This window comes from Manis javanica, chromosome 8 (genome assembly GCF_040802235.1).
Source record: "Manis javanica isolate MJ-LG chromosome 8, MJ_LKY, whole genome shotgun sequence".
NCBI classification, from domain to species: domain Eukaryota; kingdom Metazoa; phylum Chordata; class Mammalia; order Pholidota; family Manidae; genus Manis; species Manis javanica.
This window is the reverse complement of record NC_133163.1, coordinates 53460892-53484291: the sequence shown is the minus strand read 5'-3', so window position 1 is coordinate 53484291 and position 23400 is coordinate 53460892. Positions and strand designations below refer to the sequence as shown.

Here is a 23400-nt window from a genome sequence, read left to right as displayed (position 1 = left end):
TCATGCAGTTATGGAGTTTGGACCAATTTCATCTTGTGTTTTTTTTTATCCTCACTATATAGCCTAATGTTTTTACTTTCCTCTTTTGGAAAGTACCTAAAGGAGGGTCCAGTTGGTAAAGAAGAAGCTGTAGTATCAAATCACTGACCCATAAATCCACTCTTCCTATTTCATAAAATGAAGCTCAGATAAATACAAAATAGAACACATGAAGATGTGTAAGATAAATGTTGAATTTGTCAGATAACTAGTAATAAATAATTGTGTAATAAGAAAGCTAAGTTTCTTTAATGTGATCAAATGGGGCTAAACCCATACATCATACTTTAACACAGTATGATGCATCTTGTTCTGTTTTTGCTTTGCTTTATTTAACCAACATTTAAATAGCATTATAAAAGCACTGTTCTCATGTCTTATAAATGTTAACTCACTTAAACCTCAGAATAACTCAAAAGGTAGGTAACATCACCATTGCGCAGATGAAGAAACTGAGACTGAAAGAAAGTAAGTCACTTGCCCATGTCATTCAACCACTAACAGCAATGGGACTCCACAAAGGCACAAGCTGCCTCTTGGATATTACGGAAATGGGCACAAGGCTGACAGAAATAGAGTAGGCAAGACTAATTTCTATATGCTCAACTTAGAAACTTCTAGGTAAATATTTCAAACAGTCATATCCTGTCTTGTTTTATTACAATCCTTAATTAAAAAAAATTTTTTTTTAATCACTAAGAAATTGGTTTGAAGAACTGGAAATGGAGCTAATAAGAGTGGCAGAATTAGGCAAAGCCCACTTACCTTCTGATGCTTTTGCTTTAGGGAGAACCAGAAAGTGCCAATGATTACTTAGTATGTAGCTGTATGACAAAGTTTTAAATAATTTTAATTCCTTTTCTGTTATCAGTAACTTATATCTAGTTGTCCCAATTTAGATGAGAGAATCTGGACTGAAATGCATGTAGTAAATATTAACTAATCACATATAATTAAGCAGATAATACCAGTCCACTTATAAGAACCTCTAAAAGAAATATGGCACTTGTGCATATAAATTTAAGCCATCACTATTTTAAAAATAATTTGACTTAACAGGCAGAAACAAGCAAGCTGGTTACAATCAACACAGCCAAGATCTGCAATTTTATTACTTTTTTGCCTTCAGTTTGTAACCTCATTAGAAAGTCTTTGTTTTGTAGGAAGATGCTATTTCTCATATATTTTCTTTTAAGCTCTTATACATAGGTATTTTATTTTAAATTTTATTAAAATAATATTGAAATGTTTTACTTACATCAATTTTCCTTCTACACATATAGCAGTGTTATCATTGATGATTTTAATCATCCATTCCTGTAGCTGAACTACCTAATCAAGCATAAAATGAAGTAAATATTTCCTGTATTACTTGTAGCATAACCAGTACAATATCAACTTATATTAAATTAAAAGCAAAAACTTATTTAAGTAATCCAGATGATTCCTTAGTGCCCATCTATAAAAGAATCACATTCTATTTTTAATAGCAATAAAGCAAAAACTCTTGTATATGAAGCAGAAAAGATGAACACAGAGGGAGACTAACTGAGGTTTTTCTGCAGTTTATTCTACAGAATCATACTTTAAATATTCTTCTATCAAATATCTCAGCCACTGGAAAAAAAAACATCACCTAAAAACCTAAGATATCCTTTAAAACACCAAGTCTCACAAGAGACCCAATAACCTGGAGAAAAAAAAAGAATCATTTGTATTGTGTATATTTTACCATCACTCATACCTAAAAAATAAGAACATTTTTTTTTTTTGGTAAAGTTGATTTTGAGTTGCATTTTATTTTCTATAAACTATAAAGGTTATGTTAGTAATCTATATTCAACAATATTCTGCTCCAAAGCAAACATCTTAATAGCTCAGTGAATTCTTTATTTTAGGATAAATAAAATCCTTATTAAATTAAGCGATAAAGAAAAATTTCTGTGAAATCTGTGCTAAGAAATGGTTTTGACTGCATAATAACTTAACACTGAACTATTTCTGGTAAGAAATACAGCCTAAAGTCATAAAAAAACTAACTTGGGTAGCCATTTACTTTATATATAAAATTGTAAGTTTATATATAAAGACATTCTCCAGTGGTAGTTTTATGCTGAGTCAGGAAAAGATGCTAAAATGGAAGGGTGCTCTATTGTACTTTCCCTCAATTAGGTTTATTTTTTTAATTATAGGTAGGATTTGGGGAGGAGGCGATAGAATTCCTTTTTTTACTTCCACGTTTGGAACTACCTGAGACATCAAAGAATCAGTTAGATGGAGACGGTATTAAAAATAAAAGCTAATACTAGGCAGTGTTCTAAACACCTTAGATGCATTGACTCATGTTCTAACACTGAGAGGCAGGTACTATTATCTTCACTTTACAAAGAAACTCTGTAAAGTCTAGTTAAATAAGTTGCCCATGTTACAGAGTTAATTAGTGGCACAGGATGGTTACAAACCTGAAAATTCTGACTCTAGAATCCTGTACCATATTGCTTATACAAAATACCAAGATGTTCATTCATATTAATTCCTTAAGTATTTGTAGAGCTATGTGCCAGGCACTGCTTTAGGCATTGGAGATTTAGCAAGACACAAAACAAAACAAAATGGCTACCCTGTTAGAGCAAAATGTGGGGTTAATGTGGGGTGTAAACAAGTATAGTAGTGGTGGTGACATTCAAATAAATGGACAAATTAATGTGAGGCACTGATAATTACTATTAAAAATAAGTATAAGGCATTAAATAACTGGAGATTGTCTTTTTTTGGCAGAATAGTCAGGAAAGTTCTTAGTGTAGAGAACTGAATGAAGTTAGGAATGAGCCATAAGGATATCTGGGAATAGATTCTTCCAGGCAGAGGGAAAAGGTGCAAAGGCCCTGAGTAGGCATCATGGAAGGCACAGTAGCTTGAAAGGAGCAAGCAAGAGGGAATAAAAGATGAAATTGGATCTCTCCAGAATTAAATTATGTAAAGTCCTGTAAACTATGATAAAGACTTAGTGTTTTCTTTTGAGATAAGAAGTTATTGGAGGATTCTGAACAGATGTGATTTAATATTTTAATGGGCTCCTGGGTAGACAATATAGATTCTAGCTTCTCTGGAAAACAGACTGAAGGTGAGGGCGGCAACAGTGGGAGCAAGGAGACCATTAGCCTAGTAAATTCAAGAGATTATGGTGCCCTGGACTAGGAAGTAGTGGTTGAGTAGTGAGAAGCAGCCAGATGCAGGACAGGAGAGTCAACAGGATTTATCCATGGTTTGCATGTGGAATATGAGAAAAACAAATATCCAAAATGAATCTAAAATTTTCTACTTATATATTTGGGTGAATGGTATTATTATGTATTGATATGGGACACAATGGAGGAGAGTTTATGGGGAAGAAATCAAGAATTCAGCTTTGGACAAATTCGACTGAGATGCCTATTAGATATCAACGAGAAATCATATAGACAATTACATATCTGAGTGTGGGGTTTAGGAGAATGTTCTGGGCTGAAGATATATATTTGGGAGCTGTAGGCAAAGGAATGGAATTTTAAAGCTATGGCACTGGATGATACAGACTCAAAGAGTGTGTAGGTAGTATAAAATCAGTTTCTAGGTCTGATTTCTGAGGAATTCCAACCTTTGGATTGTGGCAGGTGGAGGAAGCAGCAAAGGGGAATGAAAAGGATGGCTAGTGAGGTAGTAGAAAATAAGGAGATACACTAGAATCCAAAGAAAAAGCAATACAACATTTTGGGAAGGATGTATGGTGTTTTGATTCACTGTGTTAAACCCTCCTGAGCGAGATAATAAGGAATTAGAATAATCATTGTTTGGTGATATGGATCTCACCAGTGAACCTGAAAAGAGCAATTTTCATTAAGTAGTGAATATGAGTGTCCAAAGTTAAACATGTTCAGGAGGGAATGAGAAGAATGAACACTGTAAATACACATACCTCTTTTAAGGTGTTTTTCTATTAACAAAAAAATGGGGTGGTAGCTGGAGTGGGATGGGAGTAAAAGGAAGGTGGAGTTTTCCTTTGCATTAAAAAAAAAGCACACCATGTTTCAGCATGCTCATATGCTAATGGAAATGACCCAGAAGAGAGGAAAAAACTGCACGGATAATTAAAGGGACAAAGTCCTTTAGGTGATAAGAGGGACTGGCCTTGAAAAGGAGTACAAATCGTTTATTCATTTTAGCAGAAGGGAAAACAGAGTATGTGGAAACAGTACCAAGTAGATTGGTAGACTTGGTGATGGGAATTTGAAGTTCTCAATAAACTGAGGATGAGGGGAGAGGAGGTTTGGAGGTTTTAAGAGACAAAAAGAGTGAGGTAAGTCAGAGCTTAGATGAGACTGACACATGACATGTACAAGGACTGACTGGCAACACTGAGAGTCAACTTAAGGTCTGTGTAAAGTTCAATGAGAGTGGTCAGCATGGTTATGTTTTGTTCCAGCCATCTTCTGCTTCTCAGGTACAGGTATGTAGCAAAAGAAGAGTGAAATTTAATTAGGGTTAACAGTTTTGTCAGAGGAGGACAGAGGAAAAAGCAATACAGAGAACTGAGAGTTTAGTCAAGGGTATGGTTATGATGACAGACCACACAATCTATGTAAGGTAAATAGGCAAATGAAAGCAGAGAGTTGATGGATTTCAGGTTGTCTCAGTGGGGTAAAGTGTTGATAGTGGGAGAAGAATAGAGGTGGAATGATCTGGAAAGACAGGAGTTGGTGGTGAGAGAGTGGGATGGTTGAAAGTGAGAATCTGGTGCATGTACTGGCAAAGACAAGGTGGTAGAGGGGAATAGGAAGGAATGGTCACTGAAGATCAAGAATTCAAGGAGGCTGGATAGATCATCTGTATGGACTTTGGTATCAGCAGAGTTGAAGACATAAGTAGTTGCGGAAGAGAAAGTAATAGGTGTCAAAATACTTCGATAGGAATGGCAAGGTCATGACTAAGAGGCTGTATCATATACAAATACAACAAGATGGCAAAGTCTTATAGCATGTGCTTCAGAGAAGCTGGGGAGGAGAAAGGAGTGGTTTAGGAGAAGGACAAATGGCCTAAAATAGTGATGAGGAACAAGAGAGACACACATTGTATCATCCTAGGTCCAATGGAATGAGGGATATGCAAGAAAAAAGAGCCATTATTTAAAAGAAGTAAAATTTTGAAGCAAGGTTAAGAAATTTCATAGCAAACTGAAAATATAACATTTTCCTGATGATATATCTTGAGTTTAAGAGGGCACAATGTAATGTTTGCAGAATTGGAGATGAGTGAGAGATTGGGTCACACTCAAGTGATTTACAGAAATGTACAGACGTAAGACTCCTGGGAGCCATGGTTGTCTCATAGTAAGTGAGATAAACAGTATTGTAGAGAAAACAGAATTAGTGCTTTGGGGTCTATGAGAACAGCTGTCTTCAAACTTCTTGCTCAACCTACTTTACACATTTCTAAGGCAATACCTAAAACTTCTCATCATAAGTCTAAATATTTGCAAATAATGCAATTTCCAGTGAATACACTAATATACACTTTGTTACATCACTTTAAAATTTAGATGGAATTTAAATACCACCTCCATTTGATACCATAATCATCCTTTTAAAAATTAACAGACAAACCTTGAACAATTGGACATTTTACAATGTGTCTTCCAAAAGTCTACTATTACTTTATATTACTTCTCTAATCTTCAGATACTACAATTCCTTTCTCTCTTAATTTGTACCCAAGATAAGAAAAAAACAGGAATGAACACAGTGTTCATCCCCAAAGGGAGTAAGTAAATGGCTGAAGGCTGTACAATAAAATAAATTATGACTTAATACCTAGGTCTTCTTACTTTCAACCCACTGTTCTTTTCACTAGGCCACCTTGCTTCTACATTAAGTAACAATAAAACACAAAAATGAAGCTGTTAATAATGACAGATAGAACTCAAGCTCTTCAAGAATGGGGGTAAAATCAGAAATACACATCTGCCTTTAAAGTTTTCCTACCTTGTTTTTTTTAACTCCATTTGTAATAGTTTGAAATATAGTTGGAGGAGAAAGCTTTGAAGCATTTCTTTTCAATTTCCGAGGTATTGTTATATGAAATCTTGGAGTTGCAAGCACAATTTTACAGGTATCATTCATGGAACCTGGAAGGTCAGTTTCTCTGGGCACTGTTATCTCATTTCCTTCTTTAATTTCCTGCTGTGAAGTCCCCTCTGTTGTCACCGTACTATCAGAATCCATTAACTGACTGCCATTTTTAATAGGAACACAGATAGTATCAATAGTAGTATTTTGGGATTTTTCATAGGCAGAATCAGTGCCTTCTAAAACAAACGTGTCCTTTTTGGACTTTGCGGTTGCAACTGTATTCTCCTTAGAGGGAAGAATCCGTCCAGCTAATGCCTTGTTTGAGACTCCTGTAGCTGAAACACCTTCATGTTCTTGGTTCAGAACTGGAAGCTCTGCAAAAAATACAAAACCAAGCAAAACTTATTAGGAGAATCATATGAAATTAAGAGAGAGAAACAGAACAATTTAAAAGTGGCTCTTGCTTTTACAATTCAGTTTTTTATCCAGTCAATGCTTATTGCCTACACAAATTAATTACCTAGAACATTTAACCATACAAATAAACTAAAAACAAAACCAAACCAAAGCTTTTCTCATAAGTTAAACTGTGCCAAGGTGCTTTCTTTTCTTGTTGACACTGAATCTTTTGCTCAACTGGAAGGAAAATATTATTTGATGATTCTAACAGAACTTCTTGGACTGAGGTTGATTTTTTTATTTAAGGGAAAGGAAAGTGAGTTGTATTAGTCACTGAGAGGGAAAAAAATGCCTTTTAAAAAATATAAACACAAGTTCAGTAATAATGAGACCAATATAATATACTTTTTAAATTTACCTAAGTTTTCCCTATATCTTCTCATGTCTTCAATCCGATCTCCTTTCTTACATTATGCTGAGAAAGAATTTTTAAAAAATCTCCACATGTTATGACTTGCCAGCTCTAGACAAAAGTATACTACTGGACTTAGAAGATTAGAGATCTAGGATAAAATTCTGGTGCTGCCACAAATAAGATATGTATATGTTAAGATATATGAAGTGCCACTCAATTTTAAAAATTGTTTCTGGTTGTTGTAAATATCTAAAACGTGCAAGAACAATCGAAAAGTTTTAACTTATACATTAAAAATAAAAATGTTGAGACTCAATTATAATTTATACCCCTTTGACATCATTTAGCAAGCCTTCAAAGGCAAAGTATGGCAGGTTTATTAACTAGAAAAATGGGGATTAATAGCATTACTTATATTTTATTCCGCTATACATCCTAGTTTGTTGATTTTTTTTTTTAAATATAGAAATGGGTTTTGTTCACACAATAAAGGGGGGTAATAGACTTAAAATTGTACAGAGAAGGAAAAACTATTATTTTTTATATTTAATTAAAAATATTACACTTGAGTGGGGAGGACTTGATAATATGGGTGAATGTAGTAAACACAATGTTGCTCATGTGAAACCTTCATAAGAGTGTATCAATGATACCTTAATAAAAAATGATTAAAAAAAATAAAATATACTTAAAGTGATAGTGCTTATGCTTTAATAAGTATGCTGCTTTTGTCTCAGAAATCTTAATATAAAGATTTTTATTTTAATGACGTCATAAAAGAAGGGTAAGTTTCTTTAGCTCCTTCTATTAAAAATGGCAGGGCAATGCAGTAAAGACAAGTAGGTAATTTAATCAAATACAACATTCTGTAGAACCTGGGTCATTTATTTGAGTCCAAAGTCATGCAGAAACTCTCCAAAAGATGTTTGTGAAATCACATACAGGACAAAATTTGTGGATTGTATGTGCATTTTCTGAGGAAAGATTCACTAGATTTCCAAAGCAGTTATTTCTTCATCTCATTACACTTTATATATAAAACATGCTTTAATTAATGTGCTCTATTTCATTTGCATCTCCCTTTTTGCCCAGGATCTAAGAAATTTTGCCAGGTTATTTTGTATACTCCCCCACCTCCATCCTAGACTCCCTTAGAAAACTCTGCTTTTTATGTCCAAATGTATCACTCCTTGAAATGCAACAATACATCCACAGTCTATTGTGGGCTTTCTAATAGTAAGACATAGAACAGACATAAGCCCCATTTCCTAGACTATCAAAATAAGCACTTACCCATAGTATTTGCTGAAAGGACTGAGATAATGTATGTAAAGTATCTTTATCAATTACTGCAACTCATTAAAATCTCAATTTTAAGCATCCCAATTTCTGACCACTTTCTGTCTTTCCAATTCATTCTCTCAGATCCACCTGACCATCCCAACAAGGCCTACGCTTTTTTATACTTCCTTATCTCCTCAGATGCTCTTTTCCCCATCAAAACTACTTTAATTTTATGACCAATTGTCGTCACCCCTACACACTATGTCCTTTGGGCTTCTCTCCTTTGTCCTTCTCTCACTTCATCCTATTTGGGAAAATTTCAATCCTGATAAAAATCCAACTCTGTCTATTCCCCATCAGCATCTATGCAGCTAAATAGGACTAGAGGAAAACACAACCATACTGATTGGTTTCTCATGCCCATAAATCTCCATTAGGTCCTTCATGTTGCCCAGGAAATTAAATTTAGGTTTAGACCACTTAACCTTCTACTCTCCTACACTATTCAAACTTGCATCTCCTCAACTTCAATACCTGCTTCTCATACTTATTGAACTGATGACTTTATTTTCCATTTCAGATTATTTCTGAAATCATACAACACTGCCTACCTTGTTTGACTGATGATCTATTTATGCTCCTAGGTAAGGCCAAACCTCCATTTTCAGATTCTGTTCCCTCTCAACTACTCAAGGGTGTCATACTACCAAGGTCTGGTTTTCCTTCCTACTGGATCATTCCGGGCAGCATATCAAAATGTTATTTCACAAATCATTAAAAACAATAAAAATTTTAACTATAGCTCCCATATTTCTCCACTCCCCTCACCTGTCTATATTCATCAATTTCTCTCTCTCTCTCCTCACATTTTCTCTTGAACCCTCTTGAAACAAGTTTTTGCTCCTATAACTCCACCAAAATCAACCTCATCAAAGTCACCAATGACCTCCACATTGCTAAAGCCAATGGTTAAATCTCAGCCTTCATCTTATATGATGATTAGCAGCATTAGACACAACTGATGACTCCCTTCTTAGAGCATTCGGTTCTGTTGGCTTCTAAACTATCACTCCTAGTTTGTCTTCCTCATCTCCTTGGTGGCCACTACTTTCTATCCTTTATTCTAACTTCTAAATGTTGAGTACCTTAAATGTTGAGTACCCTAACACTTTCTCTTTCTACACTTCATGATAATTCCACCTTATCTTACAGCTATAAGTACCATTTCAGTGCTAATGATTCCCAAATGTATTTTTCTCACCTGGACCTATTCCCAAAATCCCAACTAATTGACAGCCTAGTTGACATCTAATTTCAATTTTTAACAGACATATCAAATTTAACATGACAAAAAACTTAATTACTGAGTCCTCAACCCGACTTCACCTTCAGTCTGCCACAGTTCAGGTAAACTGCTCGACCCTTACAGATGCTTGGGCAAAAAAACAAAACCAGCCAAACAAACTACCCTGGAGTCATCCTTTCTCTCTTTCTCCCTTACATTCCACACCCAGTCTATGAGATAATTTAATTTTACAGACTCTTCCTTCAAAATTACCCAGAATCCAACTACTTACTATCTTTTCTGCTACCACTGGACTAAGCCATCTGTCATCTGGACTACTGCAATTAACTATTTCAAATTAACATCCAGAGTGGTATTTTAAAAATGTAAGTCAGAGCTTGCTCATTCTTCTGCTTAAAGCCCTCCAATATCTCCTTATTTTGTGCAAAGTAAAAGCCCAAATTCTTACATTTACCTATAAAGGCATACATTATCTGACCCTCTCTTATTTATTCTCTTTCCTAGCTTTGTCTACCCACTCCATATACACTAACTTCATAGCTAATCCTTGGATTTGTGAGCCATGCTTCTCTTTTTGGGCATTTGTATCAGCAGTTACCTATCTGGATCATTCTTCCCCATTCCCCAAGATACCTTTTTTTTACCACCTCCTGCAATTTTTTTGGCTCAAATGCCACTTTCTCATGGAAGCATACATACCCTGACTACCTCACTGAAAATTGTAACTGCTCTAACTCCCCAACATCCTTACTCTGCTTTTTCTTTCCAAGGCATTTATTTGTCTTCTATACCATAAAATTTGCTTTACTATTTGTCCCCTACCATCTGAATGTGAGCTAGCTACATGAAAGCTGGGATTTTTGTCCATTCTGTTCACTGTTGTATCCTGTGTACCTAAAACAGTGCCAGACACAATTAACACTTAACACACAGCTTTTTAACCAACACTAAGTGAAACTAACCTTTCAGTGAATTGTTATCTGATTGGAATGATTTGTTGTTTTCCTTTTCTTCACAGAGGTAGGTATGATGCAATATTTTCTTTCCAGCTTCATTAGGAGTGAAGATTTTATTACTTTTACTGTTTGGTGATTCCAACAAACTACTTTTTCTTGATGCTTGTTCTTGCTTGTTATGCAGTACTTTTTCTTTCATTCTTCGAAATATTTTCCCTGGTGACTCATAGTTCGCTGTATTTTTTAATCCATCCTTGTTGGGCTTTATAGCACTGATATCAAGAGAATTGTTAGAGGTGGCAGGTTCTGCTAGCATGGTAGACTGAAATATATTTTTGTTATTAAAAATGGTCATTTCTAGAAACTCATTCTTTTTATGATCATTCATTAAAGAGGAATTCTGATATTTTACCAAATCTTTTACAGGTGTAAGTGTGCCTGAAGGAATGCTGTCAAAGAAGACTGCATGCATGGGCATATTTCTTCTCTGAGAAGATGTCTCTGAAGACAAGTGAATTCCGGGATGTTTCAAAGGTGTTGCAATCATCTTGATAACAGTAGCAATAAATTTCCTCTATTAGAAAATTCACTTAAAAGCAATTTTCAGGATAGACCTTCAGCAGCAGCCCAGAGAGGAATCTGTAGTTCAATGTGAAATCAACCTTTATCATGCTTTGGTACAGAAAAAATTAAGTTTATTTGCTTGCCATAACATTATACTAATCAAAATGTTTGATTCAAAACAACACTGGATAATCAGACTAAGATGGCTCACAAATCAGACTAAGATTTTACATTTTTGTTAAAGTCTCATTTTATATTATTTTTCAATAGATGAACAGTTTGGTCTTTAAATTCACATCTCTACAAAAAAGCAGCATTCACCAATCAAATCATCTACTAATAGCTCTAAGAACTGAATTCTGAATATTTTGAAAGTTACTTGATCCTAAAGTCCTGGAGGTTCCAATCTAATATTTGCATCAAAAGGCATTAAATGGCATCTTCATATGGTACTATGTTATGTTATAAAAGACTATGTTTACATATATGTTTTTTCCCTTTAGGCACTAAAATTTTAAGGCAATGGCTCTAATGAAAGCTGGAAAATCCATTCAATTCTTTATTTAAATAATCCTCAATCCTGATTTTATGTTGCATATCATTTTAATTATGAGGCTTCAGTTGAATAATCCTGAAATCAAAAGTTAATTATATTCAGTCTAATTAAAAAAAATGTTAATGTTACTTGAATTTTTATATGGAATTATGTACTTCAGCATACATGGCATGAGACTGTTTTAGCTTATTTCTTATATATGTTTTATTTCCCACACTTCAAAATTTAGATTCTAGGTTATGAGCCATGCAACTACATTTTGTAATACTTGGTAAATAAGTAAAATGTTTCAACTCAAGGAGCTTGGAACTTACTCTTTAGATTTATAGCATCTCTTATTGCTGAATTTTTAACTATTCCATTCTTTGACATCTTATAAACATAAAAGGTCTATTACAGAAAATCCTAATGCAATCAGACTAAAGATATCAAGTATCTTTACAGTGATTTCTGTGATAAATATGGAAGTTAAAAATTCAAATACAAACTATTTTATTCAATAGTTTATAAGAGAAAGAGAAGGAAATATTATTCAGTAGCAAGAGCTGACAAAGAAGGGTATCTTGGGAGTCTAGCTGTGTGATACAAAAATCACTGAATTCTTTCACAGAATGTTAATTCAGCAAATATGTACTGATGCATATAGCTGTGTTTGCCAATGTGCTAATAACAGGAATCCTGTGTTGGGGGTTGTAATACTAGCTGTTCACTTAAAACTCTCAAAAACAAAAATGAATAAACTAGGACAATTATATGTAAAAGTGGCAAACTATGGGCAAGTTTACATAATTTCAGTTCCTCAGAATCTAATGAAATGCTCAAGAGGAAGTAAAAATTGTAAATGAGCTAGCAGAATTTAAAACAGGCTCAATATGTAGTAGACATACAGGACTGTTTTCACCTAAAGGTGGATAATTATGGTCACACTGAAAGGCTAAAAGAACCAGTCCGTAACTCCTCTCTTTCTTGATGGCCAACTTCCTTTCTCCCAATTCAAGCATTTGGTAGGATGGAGAGGTGAGTAGTCAAGGTTCTGAAAATATTCAAATTCCACACCCCCTCCCAGAGAGAAACAAAGATCCTCTAGGAGTTCCTCTTCCCCCACTATGTGATTAAAAGCAATTCAACAGAAGCCAGAGGAATTGCCAATAGTTGCCAGGGGTTTCAGGGTGGTTGGTGAAAGAGAGAAGGATGTAGATGAAAAAAAACAAAAAACAAAAAAACCTCACCTAGGATTTTCTAACTATAGAGGCTTTGCGGAACAGATGCAGAAGAAAAACAAAAAAACCTCCTGGTAGGGTCCACTCAAAAATATCTGAAGTCCAATTCACGTCCTAGGTAACAGAAGAGCAAAACAAAGAAAACAAAGTATGATGCTTAGACTGATGAAACAGACAGACATTAAAACAACAGGGATTCAGTAACTGGCACTCCTCAAGAAGAGGAAAGAACAGAGAACCCTGAAGGCCAAGCATACTTGACCTAATAGTCACCAAAAAGAAATTTTTAGTTTTCTCTGGAATGGGAGAAAAGAAGATGAATTTTAAAATGGTATGCTTGAGTTTTCACTAACTGTTTAAAACTGTTTGGAAAATCTAATCTTTATAATTTATTCTGAAAACTGACAAATGCTGATTTATTGAGAAAATTTGTTATTTATTCAAAATAAAGAGTCAGGCATGGGAAAACCGTTATATGAAAAGGCTAGCTAGCTATGAGCATATATAGTTTATGTAAATGTATATAAGGCTAAACAACTGTTGTAATCATGGATATGATACGGAATACAACTGTGACTCTTCTTCCCAAAATGGTCATGGAAAGTTTTAGGAATCTACCGAAGTGGTAGCAGTAATTATTGTTATAATGGAATGGATCAAAAATCCCAAACACACTAACCAAAACTAACAAGTGGAGTGGGGAAAATTGAGAGGATTTTAAGTTAACTGGCAAATAACATACTTAGGGAAAAAAAAAACAGCACATGATAAACAGAAGACCAACATATATATAATTCAAGAGACCAAATTAATCAATTTAAAAAATGATCAGCATAAAAAAATGCCCCAAGAATATGAAAGGCAATTAACAGAATACTAAAGACCAATAATTGAGTCAAATGACACTCTATTTTACTAATAAAAGATGCAAATTAAAACAGTGAGACTTCTTACACTTAACTGGTGAAGATTAATTTCAAAATATGGGTGTGTATGCTGTTAAGAAATTCCACTTATAAATTTTTTCTTACATAAATATCTATATAAAATATGCAAACATATATGTGGTGATAACCAATATTTACTTCATATATGGGAGACACTACATAACCTTAAAGCAATTCTTAACTAAGTATTCCCTTTCTGAAGATGAGGAAACTAAAGCATAGGTGTGGTTAAATAACCTGCCCAAGGTCCCACTGACAATAAGAGCAGGATCCAGTTCTATCTTGCTTCAAAGCCCAAATTCTTGGCACTACAGACAAGGACGTCCACTGACTTATCAGGGAAATCAGAAACATTCTAGATGTCCACCAATATGGGACGAAATTCTGCTATATCCATACAGTTGAACTCTATGTATTCAATAAAAAGTACATATGTATTGACATAGAAAACAGCTAGGATATAGTAAACAAAAAAGGAAGCAGAACAGGACAATTGCATTTCTGTAAACACACACACAGAAGCATTAAAGTATGGGGAAGAAAATCTCGAAATGTACCAAATCTTGAAGTGCTTATTTTCGAAGAGTAGGATGAAAGGGCCTTCCATTTTAAAAATAACTTTTAGCATCAGAAAATGTTTGCAATCAATAAGTAATTGAATTAGAACACAAGCTAGATGGATCAACCATTTTTACAGCTCTGTGGAATTTGGGTTCCAAGGAAAAGAATAAAGACTGGGGGAGTGAGTGACACACACAATTTTCGTACTTGGTAATCATGCTAACGTATTTTTTTCTGTAAGTGGTTTTAGAACAAAGGCCTAGAGTGGTCACCATCGAAACACAGCTGAACTGAAGTGGTCTTGAAAACTGCAGTAAACACACAACAAACACACACTGAGTGAGTAAGAAGTTGTGAAACCACTGCCAAAGTTAGAAACATACCAAAGCCCGCGCGGCCCGACAATGCTGCAAGGCTAGGGCTCGCGGTGCGGAAGGGAACCCGCCGCAGGAGCCTGGGTAGCCGGGCGGGAAGCCGTACCTCCGTGAGGGGCCCGGCTGGGCGAGACGGCGGCAGTCCCTGCTTGGCTTCGCGCGGACGAGGCCCGACGCCCCAGGGCTCGCGCCTTCGACCCCCGTCGACCCCGGTCCCAAGTGACCCTCACCACCTCCGCGAGATTCCCCAACACTCACAACAGTTTGAAATTCAAATTTGAAGAGCCCGCCCTCCACTTATCCCAGGATTGGAGCGCTCAGAAATTGCGTCACCTTGCGTCTCAAGCGACAGGGACGACCCACTGCCCCCGTGGAAAATGCTGTTTCCTCAAAAGGTGAGTAACCCCAAGCTCCGGCTGGTACGGGGGAACCCCTCTAGTAGCCTCAGCGCTTCTTCAGCAGGGGCGTGCCGCCCCGCGTTCCTCCCGTGATGTTCTGCGGCAGGAAGGCTTACGTCAGACGTCGCCTGCGCGCTCCGGCACTACTTCCTATTAAATTTGGTCCTTCCTGGCTACCCTCATCCCCTGCCGAGGTGTTCGCCGGCGTACTTGCTATTATTCCCTGTGTGTCGCAACCCTTGCTCAATGCATTTGAGAGAGCCAGTAGTTTTCTCAGACCGTCAGATATTTGAGACCGAAAGAGAACGTTTCGTTCTTGGGGGGTAATGGCATGAATGCCAGGTTATAAACTAAATGGGATGTTTAGTTTGGGTTTTTCCTTCAAGAAGCATGATTTTTTAAAATCTGATGACTTCGAATCCTAAACGATGTAATCTCGACAATTCTGGGTTGATAGTGGCGCTTACACTGAGCCCGCCTTAGACTGCATCCAGTGGCGCTTTGCTCTAACTAACTAACCACCTCCGCAGTACCGTGCACCCTTCGCCTCAGCGCCCCGGCGAGACGCAGCCGCTGGCTGGAAGGATTGTGTAGGGCGTCTTGAGCCGTGGGGGCGACAGAGGAGCCAAAGGAGTAACACGTATTTTCAGCCCTAAACGCTTTCCAGCTCTAATCGCGCATTTTCTCTCTATGAATTCCACCCGCACCTCCCCTTCCCAAGTCCGCATTTGGGATAAGAGAGTTTATTTTATGTCTCATCCAAGAAAATTCCTCAACATTCTGGAGTCACATTCTGCATTTCTCCGTTTAGAAATGACTGAAATGGTTGTAATGGATTAATTTTTTAAGTGACTTTTTTGCAATCCCCTCGTCTAAATCTTATATCCACTTAATCTTGTGCACAACGAGTATCAGGATCCAAAATACAAATTTAAAACATGCCGGGGAATGCAAGTAAGAAAAGAAACTACTGTGGCTAGGAGGGAGGGAGGCAAATCTACATAGTTAAAATGAAGTTTCTACCTATGCAGTATAAATAGAAAATGGCTGGGTGTGGATTTGCACCAAATTTGTGGGAAGGGCCCAGATTCAATGTATATGTTAAGTGACATGCAGGAATACTCTGTCCGACAAAAGGACTTTGAAGACATAGCCATTCATATTTTAAAGCATTTGAAATAGAGGTATGAGAGATTCTATGCCTGATGATGGATATAGCCATGGCTTACACATTCAGCTGAAGTAGAACTTTAAAATACTAAGGGTAGAATGGCTGAAAGGATTGTGTAGACTTCTACTTTTGTAATTAGTTGCTTCTCATGTGAGAACTAACTGGTTTATAGCATGTTCCACAGGGAACAGCTACGGGAATTTACATACAAATGACTACTGGTTTTCTAAGCAAAACTGCATAAAACAGTTGTGGATAACAAAGTGTGATGAGAAGGCATAGAGGCCAAAAGACGATGTTCATCTGTCCACTGGGACATCAACATGCTGCCCTGGATGGGTCCTTTTTTTTTTTTTTTAGAGGGCATCTCTCATATTTATTGATCAAATGGTTGTTAACAACAATAAAATTCAGTATAGGGGGGGCAACGCTCAATGTACAATCATTAATCCATCTCAAGCCTAATTCTCGTCAGTCTCCAATCTTCTGAAGCATAACGAACAAGTTCTTACATGGTGAACGAATTCTTACATAGTGAATAAATTCTTACATGGTGAACAGAACAAGGGCATTCATCACAGAAACTTTCGGTTTTGATCATGCATTATGACCTATAAACAATAAGGTCAAATATGAATATTCGTTTGATTTTTGTACTTGATTTATATGTGGATCCCACATTTCTCCTATTATTATTATTATTTTTATTTTTAATAAAATGCTGAAGTGGTAGGTAGATGCAAGATAAAGGTAGAAAACATAGTTTAGTGCTGTAAGAGGGCAAATGTAGATGATCAGATGATCAGGTGTGTGCCTATGGACTAAGTATTAATCCAGGCTAGACAAGGGCAGCAAGACATCCACGGATGCAGAAGATTTCTCTCAAAGCAGGGGGGGTGAGGTTCTGAGCCTCACCTCTGTTGATCCCCAAATTCTCACCTGATGGCCCCCCTGCGACTGTGCCTGTCTTAGGTTGTTCCTCCCTTGAGGAATCTTACCCGTCTCTGGCTAACCAGTCATCTTCCGGGGCCATACAGGGAAATGTAAAGTTGGTAAGTGAGAGAGAAGCCATATTGTTTGAAAAGGTTAGCTTTTTACTTCTTTGCAGATTTATGCCCTGTGGCTTCTATGCCCAGCACTTGTCTCGAGGTATCTTTACCACCTGGAGGAATTATGATACTCGGTAAATTCGATATGAGGCACGAATTTTATTTAAGGGTTGTAATTAGGAAGGAAGAAGAAAAGTTATAGATGTAGCATATGAAGGAAACATGGGAGGATTGATTATTTCTTTGACATATCTTCTTGTATAGTACCTTAGGTATATATAGGTTTTAAACTACTAACTAATTTGCACACACTTATTAACATAATAGGAATACGGTGACATAAACAAAGCAAATCTATAATTACCATCCATCTCCAGTGAAGCCAAGAAAACCATTTAGGCACCCTAGGCATTTGTGAAAATTTATCTATGATATGATGGATATTGTCCAACTGTACTTGAACCATCAGACAAATTAAAGCAGCCCATTTCTGGGATCTGTTCACATCCCATATGTTCTTTTAACCATAGATAGTCTATAGTCATGAGATTTTGGAGTGCTACAACTTGCACCCCTCCCAACTCCTGGTTGAGTTCCAACAGTACAGATCCGGTCAAATTCGTTGTCTCACTGTATGCACATGCCAGCCTAGACATCTCCCTCCTCATTCCTATGGCAAGTCCAGGAGACGGTGGGCTGGATGCAGCCACAACCGCAGCATCGTCCGGATCCCTGTGGAGGCTTTTTGATGATCATTCCCCGGCACAAGTCCTCCAGAGAGTGCTGATGCCAGAAGCTCCTCCTCATATCGTATCTTAGTTCATTTTCTGGGTATCCAAGCTAGGCCTTGATCTTCTGCATAGAAACAAACAGACCCTTTGCCCACACTTTGACATGCCCTCTATACCACTATGCAGAACTCATTGGAGGTCAGCACACAGTAACTGCTTTTTTTTTTTTTTTTAATTAAGAGAAAGGAATATTATCAGAAAAGAGTACCTCCATAGCTGATCATCTGACACCCTTTAAGTGATCAACATTAAGGATATTTAAAGCATGCGTTGATCTTTGATTTACCAATAGTTTTATCCTGTCAAGGAGTAATCCCCCTTTTCTTTCCTTCTTTCTTTTTTTTTTTAATTTTTAATCTACACGTACATGAAGAATACTATGTTTACTATGCTCCCCCCTATATCAGGTCCCCCCTAACAACCACATTACGGTTACTGTCCATCAGCTTAGCAAAATGTTGTAGAGTCATTACTTGTCCTCTCTGTGTTGTGCAGCCCACCCTCCCCTTTCTCCCTCCTCCCCATGCATGCTAATCTTAATACCCCCCTTCTTCTCCCCCCCCCATCCCTCCCTGCCCACCCATCCTCCCCAGTTCCTTTCCCTTTGGTACCTGTTAGTCCATTTTTGGGTTCTGTAATTCCGCTGCTGTTTTGTTCCTTCAGTTTTTCCTTTGTTCCTATACTCCTCAGATGAGTGAAATCATTTGGTATTTCTCTTTCTCCGCTTGGCTTATTTCACTGAGCATAATACTCTCCAGCTCCATCCATGTTGCTGCAAATGGTTGGATTTTTCCACTTCTTATGGCTGAGTAGTATTCCATTGTGTATATGTACCACATCTTCTTTATCCATTCATCTACCGATGGACATTTAGGTTGCTTCCAATTCTTGGCTATTGTAAATAGTGCTGCGATAAACATAGGGGTGCATCTGTCTTTCTCAAACTTGATTGCTGCGTTCTTAGGGTAAATTCCTAGGAGTGGAATTCCTGGGTCAAATGGTAGGTCTGTTTTGAGCATTTTGATGAACCTCCATACTGCTTTCCACAATGGTTGAACTAATTTACATTCCCACGAGCAGTGTAGGATGGTTCCCCTTTCTCCACAGTCTCGCCAACATTTGTTGTTGTTTGTCTTTTGGATGGCAGCTATCCTTACTGGTGTGAGGTGATACCTCATTGTAGTTTTAATTTGCATTTCTCTGATAATTAGCGATGTGGAGCATCTTTTCATGTGTCTCTTGGCCATCTGTATTTCTTTTTTGGAGAACTGTCTGTTCAGTTCCTCTGCCCATTTTTTAATTGGGTTATTTGTTTTTTGTTTGTTGAGGCATGTGAGCTCTTTATATATTCTGGACGTCAAGCCTTTATCGGATCTGTCATTTTCAAATATATTCTCCCATACTGTAGGGTTCCTTTTTGTTCTATTGATGGTGTCTTTCGCTGTACAGAAGCTTTTCAGCTTAATGTAGTCCCACTTGCTCATTTTTGCTGTTGTTTCCTTGCCCGGGGAGATATGTTCAATAAGAGGTCACTCATGTTTATGTCTAAGAGGTTTTTGCCTATGTTTTTTTCCAAGAGTTTAATGGTTTCATGACTTACATTCAGGTCTTTGATCCATTTTGAGTTTACCTTTGTATATGGGGTTAGACAATGGTCCAGTTTCATTCTCCTACATGTAGCTGTCCAGTTTTGCCAGCACCATCTGTTGAAGAGATTGTCATTTTGCCATTGTATGTCCATGGCTCCTTTATCAAATATTAATTGACCATATATGTTTGGGTTAATTTCTGGGGTCTCTAATCTGTTCCACTGGTCTGTGGCTCTGTTCTTGTGCCAGTACCAAATTGTCTTGATTACTATGGCTTTGTAGTAGAGCTTGAAGTTGGGGAGTGAGATCCCCCCTACTTTATTCTTCTTTTTCAGGATTGCTTTGGCTATTCGGGGTCTTTGGTGTTTCCATATGAATTTTTGAATTATTTGTTCCAATTCATTGAAGAATGTTGCTGGTAATTTGATAGGGATTGCATCAAATCTGTATATTGCTTTGGGCAGGATGGCCATTTTAACGATATTAATTCTTCCTAGCCATGAGCATGGGATGTGTTTCCATTTATTAGTGTCCCCTTTAATTTCTCTTAAGAGTGACTTGTAGTTTTCAGAGTATAAGTCTTTCACTTCTTTGGTTAGGTTTATTCCTAGGTATTTTATTCTTTTTGATGCAATGGTGAATGGAATTGTTTTCCTGATTTCTCTTTCTATTGATTCATTGTTAGTGTATAGGAAAGCTACAGATTTCTGTGTGTTAATTTTGTATCCTGCAACTTTGCTGTATTCCGATATCAGTTCTAGTAGTTTTGGAGTGGAGTCTTTAGGGTTTTTTATGTACAGTATCATATCATCTGCAAATAGTGACAGTTTAACTTCTTCTTTACCAATCTGGATTCCTTGTATTTCTTTGTTTTGTCTGATTGCCGTGGCTAGGACCTCCAGTACTATGTTAAATAACAGTGGGGAGAGCGGGCATCCCTGTCTGGTTCCTGATCCCAGAGAAAATGCTTTCAGCTTCTTGCTGTTCAGTATAATGCTGGCTGTGGGTTTATCATATATGGCCTTTATTATGTTGAGGTACTTGCCCTCTATTCCCATTTTGCTGTGAGTTTTTATCATGAATGGATGTTGTATTTTGTCAAATGCTTTTTCAGCATCTATGGAGATGATCATGTGGTTTTTGTCTTTCTTTTTGTTGATGTGGTGGATGATGTTGATGGATTTTCGAATGTTGTACCATCCTTGCATCCCTGGGATGAACCCCACTTGGTCATGGTGTATGATCCTTTTGATATACTGTTGAATTCTGTTTGCTAATATTTTATTGAGTATTTTTGCATCTACATTCATCAGGGATATTGGTCTGTAATTTTCTTTTTTGGTGGGGTCTTTGCCTGGTTTTGGTATTAGGGTGATGTTGGCCTCATAGAATGAGTTTGGGAGTATTCCCTCTTCTTCTATTTTGTGGAACACTTTAAGGAGAATGGGTATTATGTCTTTTCTGTGTGTGTGATAAAATTCCGAGGTAAATCCGTCTGGCCCCGGGGTTTTGTTCTTCGGTAGTTTTTTGATTACTGTTTCAATTTCTTTGCTCGTAATTGGTTTGTTTAACTTTTGTGTTTCTTCCTTGGTCAGTCTTGGGAGGTTGTATTTTTCTAGGAAGTTGTCCATTTCTTCTAGGTTTTCCAGCTTGTTGGCATATAGGTTTTCATAGTAGTCTTTTATAATTCTTTGTATTTCAGTGGAGTCTGTCGTGATTTTTCCATTCTCATTTCTGATTATGTTGATTTGTGTTGACTCTCTTTTTCTCTTAATAAGTTGGGCTAGAGGCTTATCTATTTTGTTTATTTTCTCGAAGAACCAGCTCTTGGTTTCATTGATTTTTGCTATTGTTTTATTCTTCTCAGTTTTGTTTATTTCTTCTCTGATCTTTATTATGTCCCTCCTTCTGCTGACTTTAGGCCTCATTTGTTCTTCTTTTTCCAGTTTTGATAATTGTGATGTTAGACTATTCATTTGGGATTGTTCTTCCTTCTTCAAGTGTGCCTGGATTGCTATATACTTTCCTCTTAAGACTGCTTTCGCTGCATCCCACAGAAGTTGGGGCTTAGTGTTGTTGTTGTCATTTGTTTCTATATATTCCTTGATCTCTATTTTGATTTGTTCATTGATCCATTGATTATTTAGTAGCATGTTGTTAAGCCTCCATGTGTTTGTGAGCCTTTTTGTTTTCTTTGTAGAATTTATTTCTACTTTCATACCTTTGTGGTCTGAAAAATTGGTTGGTAGAATTTCAATATTTTGGAATTTGCTGAGGCTCTTTTTGTGAGCTAGTATGTGGTCTATTCTGGAGAATGTTCCATGTGCACTTGAGAAGAATGTATATCCTGTTGCTTTTGGATGTAGAGTTCTATAGATGTCTATTAGGTCCATCTGTTCTAGTGTGTTGTTCAGTGCCTGTGTGTCTTTACTTATTTTCTGCCCAGTGGCTCTATCCTTTGGGGTGAGTGGTGTGTTGGAGTCTCCTACAATGAATGCATTGCAGTCTATTTCCCTCTTTAGTTCTGTTAGTATTTGCTTCACATATGCTGGTGCTCCTGTATTGGGTGCATATATATTTAGAATGGTTATATCCTCTTGTTGGACTGAGCCCTTTATCATTATGTAGTATCCTTCTTTATCTCTTGTTACTTTCTTTGTTTTGAAGTCTATTTTGTCTGATATTAGTACTGCAACCCCTGCTTTCTTCTCACTGTTGTTTGCCTGAAATATGTTTTTCCATCCTTTGACTTTTATTCTATGCTTATCTTTGGGTTTAAGGTGAGTTTCTTGTAAGCAGCATATAGATGGGTCTTGCTTTTTTATCCATTCTATTACTCTATGTCTTTTGATTGGTGCATTAAATCCATTTACATTTAGGGTGACTATTGAGAGATATGTACTTATTGCCATTGCAGGCTTTAGATTCATGGTTACCAAAGGTTCAAGGTTAGCTTCTTTAGTATCTTACTGCCTAACTTAGCTTGCTTATTGAGCTGTTATATACACTGTCTGGAGATTCTTTTCTTCTCTCCCTTCTTATTCCTCCTCCTCCATTCTTCATATGTTGTGTGTTTTGTTCTGTGCTCTTTTTAGGGGTGCTCCCATCTAGAGCAGTCCCTGTAGGATGCCCTGTAGAGGTGGTTTGTGGGAAGCAAATTCCCTCAGCTTTTGCTTGTCTGGGAATTGTTTGATCCCACCATCATATTTAAATGATAGTCGTGCTGGATACAGTATCCTTGGTTCAAGGCCCTTCTGTTTCATTGCATTAAGTATATCATGCCATTCTCTTCTGGCCTGTAGGGTTTCTGTTGAGAAGTCTGATGTTAGCCTGATTGGTTTTCCTTTATAGGTGACCTTTTTCTCTCTAGCTGCCTTTAAAACTCTTTCCTTGTCCTTGATCCTTGCCATTTTAATTACTATGTGTCTTGGTGTTGTCCTCCTTGGATCCTTTCTTTTGGGAGTTCTGTGTAATTCCATGGTCTGTTCGATTATTTCCTCCCCCAGTTTGGGGAAGTTTTCAGCAATTATTTCTTCAAAGAGACTTTCTATCCCTTTTCCTCTTTCTTCTTCTTCTGGTATCCCTATAATACGAATATTATTCCTTTTGGCTTGGTCACATATTTCTCTTAGTGTTGTTTCATTCCTGGAGATCCTTTTATCTCTCTCTATGTCAGC

The 23400-nt window shown here is 36.9% G+C and overlaps 1 protein-coding gene and 1 long non-coding RNA gene across 10 annotated transcripts in view; one reads left to right on the top strand and one right to left on the bottom strand.

Annotated features, from left to right (window-relative positions):
• The window catches only part of MIS18BP1 (MIS18 binding protein 1), a 39814-nt gene extending 24587 nt beyond the window's left edge, over positions 1–15227 (bottom strand). Inside the window, exons 1-5 of one of the 9 annotated variants that reach the window (XM_073211291.1) lie at positions 15059–15227; positions 12853–12957; positions 10510–11142; positions 6057–6517; positions 1298–1371 (exon numbers count right to left, since the gene is read on the bottom strand). In XM_073211291.1, the coding sequence (XP_073067392.1) occupies positions 1298–1371; positions 6057–6517; positions 10510–11050 (1076 nt within the window). In that variant the 5' untranslated portion in view covers positions 11051–11142; positions 12853–12957; positions 15059–15227. Of the gene's footprint in view, positions 1–1297; positions 1372–6056; positions 6518–10509; positions 11143–12852; positions 12958–14734; positions 14980–15058 lie in introns of those variants that run through there. The other 8 variants (XM_073211292.1, XM_017659480.3, XM_073211296.1 and 5 more) reach the window with 8 other exon arrangements.
• Positions 15013–23400, top strand: part of LOC140843087 (uncharacterized) — a 333306-nt gene continuing 324918 nt past the window's right edge. The window contains exon 1 of the long non-coding RNA XR_012120534.1: positions 15013–15120. This is a non-coding gene — a long non-coding RNA (uncharacterized lncRNA). The remainder of the gene's footprint in view (positions 15121–23400) is intronic.